The 8,982-nt window shown below is 39.9% G+C and overlaps 1 protein-coding gene across 1 annotated transcript; it reads right to left on the bottom strand.

The window, feature by feature from the left end:
- Positions 1-517: 517 nt before the first annotated feature.
- Positions 518-1,627, bottom strand: LOC132097109 (cystatin-like). Its single transcript, XM_059502733.1, has 3 exons — positions 1,345-1,627; positions 753-860; positions 518-656 (listed from the first exon to the last, which is right to left on the bottom strand). Exons 1-3 carry the CDS (start codon positions 1,543-1,545, stop codon positions 579-581), a joined length of 387 nt encoding a protein of 128 aa, XP_059358716.1. The 5' UTR covers positions 1,546-1,627; the 3' UTR covers positions 518-578.
- Between the last annotated feature and the right edge of the window lie 7,355 nt (positions 1,628-8,982).

Below are 8,982 nucleotides of genomic sequence, written 5' to 3'. Positions count from 1 at the left end.
TCATGGGTGTTAATCACTTCATTTTTGGAGGAATAAACGCAGCGAAACGTATTGGTATTGGATGAGAAACAGCCGTCCCGTGTGCTCCCAATGCTCCAGTAACATTACATTATGTAAACTGCAATGCATTTATGACAAAGAACTGCACCGATGCAGATGTAATATAGCATTAGCAATCTATCAATAAATGCACGCACACACGACACACACCTTGTGCTCTCTGATGTTCGCTCTACTCGGCCTCGGCGTCCCTGCAGATTGAAAAATGCGCTAAATCCAAGCGGACTCAGATAAGGGGAGGAGCCGAAACTTGACGCATCTTGCCGCCGTTTCAAATGAGTTTTTTTTAAAGGGGACTGAAGCGATCAAAAATGTATTAATCAAATATTTTTTTAGGGGGGCTGGGCAGAAGTTTAGGGCCTAGTGACGCCCCTGTATGGCACCTTTAAGCATTCTTATGTTGTTGACAGGTTTAAGACAAATAAAGTTTACCACCAATAAAAGACTCAGTTCACCATTGCCAACACAAAGTTTTATTGTTGTTCGAGTGCTAAAAAAGGCCCAAACTGTCACAAGCTCTACAGGCAGGTGTTTTCAGTGACACTTATGTCGTCTAACCATGGCTGGCTCCAGACCGTTATTTTGCACTGAATGACCTTGAAGGAAAAGATTTTTAAAATTAAAATAAGTCACTTAACATGGAAACTGAGAAATGCAAACCAATAAATATTGTGAAGCGGACACCGTCTTACCTGTGCAACTTTGGGGTTCTTCTGAGGGGCACATATGGTCTTAACGCCATTTTTGCAGTTGGCTATGCCCAGCTTCACAATGAAGATGTAGTTCATGCCAGCGACAACCTGGAGTGTAAAGCAGAAACAGGTTCAGACGTAGCAGGCAAACCAGGAGTAAAAAAAAAAAAAAAAACCCTCACACACACACAACACTGTCTGGGGCCAAAATTTCCCTTAAAAGAAAATTTAGCTTAGGGACAACCACTGTTACAAAGTCATGCTGGAGAAAGTCCTCTCTTGCTTTTCAGGTTTCAATATTTGTTGAACAAGCCTAGCAAAAACCAAACAAAACACCACACACACGAACAACCCTTTACTCGCTTACCTTAAATAAAATTATTTTCTTATGTAGCATAATATAAATGGCTTTCATGTTGAGGCAAACAGTTCAGTTGTTCTCTTTGTACAACTGGGAACAATTTTTTGGTTCTGAGATTTCACAATTATTCAGTCATGACAGTGTTTTAGGAGGAACTTGATCACTGGGTTTGATTCAGCGATGTTCCCAGTTTAAATGATTACAAACCGAATAAACGTTTAAAGTACTTACTTGTTGTTGAACCCTGATGACTTTGGTAACCTTACGCACAAACGCTTCGTTGCTTTGTCTGTTGTACTGGGCCACTGCGAACCGTAACGCCTTCTGAACATCTGCATCGTTAATGTCTGCATTTACAATGCCTCCAGGAATCCCAGCGTTTGTCACGGCCAAAGACACGACCAGAAACAACACAATCATCTTAAGATACATGCTTGAATGGGATGAATTGACTCGCCCTGTCTTGAGTCTTACTTGTTACTTGTTATATCGACAAGCAAACTGCTAACAATCCTGCTTGATGAGATTATATATACACCTGCGTGTGGGGGCGGGGCTTGGTACCTCTACCAATCAGATTCAGGGAGAGGCAATGGGTTTGGACATTTTTTTTGTTTTGTCTTTTTTAATTTAATTACAGCGCTTGAAAGGTGTGCTCTGTTTTGGAACATTAATTTAAGTCTTCCCCTTTGCACACTGCAATTAACTGACATTATTTTGTGGATAATTTTAGTCTTATGTGTTAGTCGGTGTGTCCTCGTATCTTACACCTGTAACCCTTGATTAATCAGGAAGGATAAGGATAGTCAAATCTAGCCTAAACCATGGCATACTAATTTAACCATAGGTTGAAGTCCTTCAGGAGTGATGTAGAAGTCTCCCTTGCAATTATATTTGATTGAAGCTCAGTTGGAAGATATAAAGTCTTAAGGAAAAGATATTATAATAAAATCACAGATTTTAACAGTTACAGTACAAAGCAGTTAATGCAGGAACTCCGTTATCAAACTCTGAACAGCAGTATTGGAGATCTGAAGTGCTGGGTATCAGGTGTCTTTCAAGCTTAATGCAGGCAGCATCTGAAGAGTGGTTTACTCCTCAAACCTTTTTTGGGTAATTCCAATTATATATCAATGTCTGTAACTCATGATGGATGTCTTTCATCTGTCTGTTACATGGCTGTCTGCATCTAGCACTCTTGCTCTTCTTTATCGTAGTCTTCGTTTGGCTCACCTCTGATGTTGAAACATGCTCTCTTCATTCCTGCGTACCCTCTGGTTTACCTTTGATTGTGTAGCATCAAACTCATAAGCCTAATTTCACAACTGTTGCTTATTAGAACCTAGTTTGCATTTAGATCAACACTACATTTATAAAGTTTAAAAATCAAAGGACTGGCAGCAAATGGCTTTACAATCGACTTCAGTAAACTACCACAACCTCAATTTTGTAAAAGTTGAATTTTGGAAACACTGTATAAAACAGAAGAGAGTAACCCCAAACTTAACTTGCAGTGTTTGTGCGAAGACGTATTGTTAAAAACAATCCAAACACAACATTTAAAGTAAAAAAAAAAAAAAAAAAAAAAAAAAAAACTTTGTGAAATAACATGCATATTTTGTGTTGCAATTGCAAGAGAAAGCCCTTGTACTTTTTGACTGAAAAGACGACTAAAAATGTATAGTCTGTGAAAACATGTTTTACTAATGTGTCTCATAACAAGATATTTGTGCAGTGAAAATGTTGAACAGTGTCGGTGATAAAGGAGCATGTAGCCACCTTGATTTTTGGATTGTCTTGATTTTTGTCAACAGCCAGAGGTGGCACTAAATTTGACAGTCCCCTCGATTCTTTACGCTGTAAAAACCAGTTCTTAATTTGTAAATTGTGGGCTCCTGGGACAAAGCGGGGTTACGGATCCGGCATGTGATTACAGGAGGAAGAGGTAACGGACACTCGCGCAAACACGCACGTCCTGATTTTGCTGAGTTAGATGTGTTCCTAGGTCAACATATTTTGTTGACCCTGGAACAACATTTTACTCCAAAAATATATTCTTGACCATATCCCTACACCTAAACCTAACCCTAATCATGAGTAATCCCTAAAATCAGAGGAAATGATAGATGAATGACACTGATGTACAAGCAACAAACTGTGATTTTAAGCGTAACTTCACAAAATCTATAAACTGGTTCTTCAAATCTGATTGGTTAATCACAATGTTGTTCCAGGGACAACAAAGATGTTGTCCCAGGAACATGTCTCACTTGGTAAAATCAGGTTCTGCCGCAAACACATTGCTGGACCAGTTTAAGTGATTTTAAGAGCGTGCATCAGTTGCATTTAGTCTGCAAGGTCATGAATAACATGGAAATGCCATGCGATTTTAAAACAATTTCCAGGACTAAAAACGTTTTGAAAAAGTTGTGGAATTTTATTTTTCAAATCTCTGTGTAATAGAGTTATTTAATCAGGTCCTAAATATCTGTGGTTTTAATAATTCACGCAGCTTTCAAGTTTATAATGAGGGAAATTCCTGCATTTATTCAACATAGATTTGAATAATAAAATAAATCAACACAAAATATTGGATTAAATCAGTCATTCGAACCCAGTCTTCGAATCCATGAACTCTCTCGGAGCGCGCTTCTCATCAGTGCATCTTGTCTGCACTACAGCGACCTGCTGCACGCTGTGATACAAGACTCACATTTCGATCGGGAAAGCTGACAGAACTGTCACTTGACTAATCAGGTAATTGTTGCATTGTCACAAAAATGTACAATTTGAACACCTTTTAAGTATTTTAAGCCATTTGGTACTCAAGCGCTCCAAAGGCTGTATTATGTGCCCTCACATTCACATCCAAAGCTCGCGAGTATAATATACGTTTTAGTATATTAGTAATATACGTAATATATTAGTAATATATTAGTAGTATATTTAGTAATATACGTATAGTTATTTTTCATAGTTTTGTTTAAGCATCCAAATACAAACAATATGATGTCTGATGGATTTTGACAAATAAAACCGTTTCATGACACACTCTGCTAAAATACAGGGGGAAAGAAAGAAAAGGCAGAAAAATCAATAATTCAAAAACACTGCTTGTGTTGTATCAGACACCTGCAATTAACATTAGGCTATTTAAAACAAGCTCAAATGGAGTTAACAAGGTCTTTGACTGGCGAATGAGGAGATCTGTGTTTTGTCTGCATATGAGGCAAGTGCAGCGCATTAAATGCAATCACCTTTTACAGGTTAGGGTATAACGTTTATTGTTGCTATGGGCGCTAAGTTTTTTCTTGTTGTTTAATACACTTAGCCAAAATCTCATGATATAAACAATTAAGCACTTATGCACAGCAGGATAACATGTACAAAAGTATTTTAGCTAGATGGCAAAAAACCTACTTCTCCAGTCTGCAAGCACACACGAACAATAGCCTTAACAGACATAGTGTTTGAGTAAAGAAAATAATGTACTTTTCAAACAGTTATGTGTTTACCCTTGCTTTGCGGATAAGCCGAGATCCGTCTCCTCCAGGGTGTGCGCGCGCGTCAATCTGAGTGAAGGCGTGTGAGAGCTTGAGGATCCAATGGCATTACAAAGTTTTACAAGCTCCTTTAAATACTTATCATTGGTAAAAAAAATTATAAAACCCTGTGATTTAAAATAATAATAACGAATTATAATAGAGATATTAATTTTGGATAATTTTACACGGCACATATCAGGCTATTCTCTGTCTGCCATACGGAAACGCCGCCCCTGGAGGAGGGGGATCTGCCAAGATGAGGTGCCGGATCGGATTTTGGAGGTGCCGGATCCAGATCCGTCTTGTTCCGGCACAAATTAAGCCCTGGTAAAAACCCCGCCTTGAATGAAATGTAATATCTTAAGTAGAAATGTTTTTCAAATTCTGATAAAACGTTAGAACCAATAATAGCCTTGTATATTGTGTGGTTGTGCTTCAGGTGATCCTTGAAAGATTCTCAGCTCTAGGTCCTTTCTGATGCCGTCCCATCCTCTCTCCCACTTGTGTGCTTTCTATACTATCCTGTATAAAAAAATAAATAAAAAAAACTACAAAAATAAATACTCAATATCAAGTTTGATAGTGAAATCTTTAACTGAAAACTGAATGCAAAACAAATCACATACAATATTTTCACTTTACAGTTCAATAACAGTGGGGTTGGAAACATAGTGCACAACATTATTTATTAAACATTTTTTTTATTTATTCAGATGAACGTTTACAATTAAAAAATGATTCACAAGCAGTTTTTTTCAGAGCCCCTAGTTACACAGTTTTAATCAGAATCCCAATCATACATTGTATTTAGTAAAACAAGTCACATCAAATTAAGTACATTTTTATTAAACTAAGTAGTATCAAAACCTATCACAAAAAAAGTCAATGAATCTCTAACAGAAGTGACAGAAAGAAGAAGTGGATTACTGAGAAGTTCTTAAGCAGGATTTCTTTTTATACCATTCCTTTAAACAAGTGGTTTTCAAACTTTTTACACCAAGTAGCAACTTCTGAAAATATTTGTCTCTCCAAGTACCACCATAATGACAAACATAATTTCAGTAGCGTAGTTGGCCAAACTATTCAGCTACAGCTCTGCACAGTTTAAAAAATGAGGCAGTTTTATTCCTAATAAGAATATTTGTTGTTTCCTGGATGACAGCCAGATTAACCATTGATGATCAATGCAATAAGGTAAAACCATCAATAGGAATTGTTTCAGTGTGGTAACATTTAATTCCCTCTCATAGGTTAACTGTGATGCTGCGATGATGTCATCGCTATGTGAACATCTTCGGTGTGGCGAATGTATGAAGCCCTTATACCATCACGCCAATTCATTGGCCAAATAGCACTTAGCACTGCCCCCGATGCGCACGTAGGTGAGCTATATCAGCGTGCTTGATGCGCACTATTTCATCAGATTTCATTCAGGAAGCGAATCATCTGTCGCCCATAGGAAAGCCTTTTTATTCTTGTTCTCAGCTTTTTCTTTCAAAGAGCAGTTTACTCATCTTCAGCAGACACTATGAGCTACAGTAGATGCGTTGAGCCATGTGACAGGTTTATCGCAGGATGAGAGACTCATGACAGGTGCGTGCAATGTTTGGGCCTACAAAATGCTCAGGCAGCACTTTCTGATTGTCAACACTGTGTAAGCCTGCGGCTAAAAGTATTGTGCTCGATGCCCGCGGACTTCTCTAAGAAAATTAGGCCCCACGTCTAACCCCCACTATCTCGTTTCTGTGGTTGCTGAGGCACTGCACGAGACGGTCGCTTGGGGTGACACATGCGAGCCGAAGCTCATAGAGGAAGACATCGGATTTTTCTCCTTTTCTCTCATTCTCTCCAAGCCACGTGCAAGTGCCCAAGTTGTGCCACGATATTTTGCAGCCTACCCCGGAAGCTCGTGACACGATGTCTTTCAGTTGTATGCCGTGTAACAAAGACATACTGTCCACAAAGGCCTTTGATTCTGAGGATTTATTGGGTGAAGTGTGCAGTTCTTTCCCTCTGAGCACCTCCCCATCTTACAGTGAATTGTTAGACATTGTAACGAGCTATGGTTAAATTGGAGTTAGAGTAGGATAGCGAGCCGGCGAAAAATCAGTCCCAGTCAAATCTGGACAACTTATTTCTGTCTAACCGCACTCCATCTCAGCCCCGTAGGCCTCTCCCTTTCTTCCAAGACCACCATGAGGTTTCAAAGTCTTGGAAACAACTTTTTTTCGGCACGTATCATTAATCTCAACTCCGCTGATTTCGCTACATTTTCTAAAATGGCGGAAAACGGATATGCTGCGATGCTGGCCATAGAAGAGACTCTCGTGGTACATCTCATGCCAAACTCGTCTCTGTCTTGGAAGTCACGCCCTCTGTGCTTAAATAGCTGGATGAGGGGGAGGGCTTTACTCCGGAAGCTGTTAAAGAACTCAGACAAGCTACTGACTTGGTGCTCAGGGCTATCAAGCACACGGCTCGAGCAGTCGGCGGGTCCATAGCAGGTTTGGTGTCAGTTGAGCGCCACCTTTGACTCACTCTCACTGACATTAAGGAAAAGGACAGAACATTTCTTTTGAATGCCCCATTTCTCATGACAGCTTGTAGGGGATTCAGTCACAACTGTCGTGTAAAAGATTTGAGCAGCTAAACAACAGTCTGTCACGTTTCATCAGCTCATCCCTCGCAAGACTAGAGAAGTAGAGCATCAACCACCTGTAGCTCGTTCACGCTCGTCTTCTTTGCAACACCCTCATGAGGTCCAGCGGCATGAGCCTATGATACCCCCTCGGAAGGACTCTGGTCCTAGATCTTTCCCACCTCCTCACCCACGACAACGCAAACAGATAGTCTTGAGTCCGACGGCTAAGGACTGTAGTTCTCAGGCTCCTAATAGCAGTTCCTGATTCGTTTGCTCGTCTCCAGGCAGTCCTTCGGAGAGTGTGGATGAACCGCACAAGCATATTTGCCTCTCTCGTTGTGCCCTCTCTGCTCGGATCTTAATGGTACAGTAACGGGCAGTTGAGTCCTTACGAAGAGGACCCCCTCAGATACTCTGCATGTTCCAGCCTTCAGAGTTCGAGGAAAAGTCTAAAGGTCATGCAAGCATGGCCTGTTTGTGATGGCCTTCAAAGCCCCCACTCTTTGGGTGGTGAGCTATCCTTAACAGGACATTTGGATGTCTTTCTGTTATAGAATTCCCCACTACTCAGGTGCTTCGGGGCACTATTCCAGAAAATCAGATGAATAATTAAAAAGTAGAATGACTAAAGCCCCTAGCAGACTATTGTGCCATGTAGAGATGCTTGCCCGATATCTGTTGGTACTACGCACCGTTTGACACGGTTACACCATTCAATTTCGAAAAGGACCACCCCCTTTCATGGGGGTTCTTCCTAAAATGTTACATCCTGGGGAGGCCTCGATTTTAAGAGCATGCACCAGTTGCATTTAGTCTGTAAGGTCATGAATAACATAGAAATGCCATGCGATTTTAAAACAACAGTTTCCAGGACTGAAAACGTTTTGAAAAAGTTGTGGAATTTTATTTTTCAAATCTCTGTGTAATAGAGTTATATTCAATCAGGTCCTAAATTTCTGTGGGTGTGGCTATATCGCATGGTTTTAATAATTCTCGCAGCTCTCAAGTTTATAATGAGGGAAATTCCTGCATTTATTCAACATAGATTTGAATAATAAAATAAATCAACACAAACTATTGGATTAAATCAGTCATTCGAACCCAGTCTTCGAATCCATGAACTCTCTCGGAGCGCGCTTCTCATCAGTGCATCTTGTCTGCACTACAGTGACCTGCTGCACGCTGTGATACAAGACTCACATTTCGATCGGGAAAGCTGACAGAACTGTCACTTGACTAATAAGGTAATTGTTGCATTGTCACAAAAATGTACAATTTGAACACCTTTTAAGTATTTTAAGCCATTTGGTACTCACGCGCTCCAAAGGCTGTATTATGTGCCCTCACATTCACATCCAAAGCTTGCGCGTATAATATACGAGTTATTTTTCATAGTTTTGTTTAAGCATCCAAATACAAACAATATGATGTCTGATGGATTTTGACAAATAAAACAGTTTCATGACACACTCTGCTAAAATACAGGGGGAAAGAAAGAAAAGGCAGAAAAATCAATAATTAAACAATGCTTGTGTTGTATCAGACACGTGCAATTAACATTAGGCTATTTAAAACAAGCTCAAATGGAGTTAACAAGGTCTTTGACTGGCGAATGAGGAGATTGTGTTTTGTCTGCATATGAGGCAAGTGCAGCGCATTAAATGCAATCACCTTTTACAGGTT

Source organism: Carassius carassius, chromosome 21, assembly GCF_963082965.1.
Source record: "Carassius carassius chromosome 21, fCarCar2.1, whole genome shotgun sequence".
NCBI lineage: Eukaryota > Metazoa > Chordata > Actinopteri > Cypriniformes > Cyprinidae > Carassius > Carassius carassius.
Note: the sequence above shows the minus strand (reverse complement) of the source record. Positions and strands in the feature narration are given on the sequence as shown.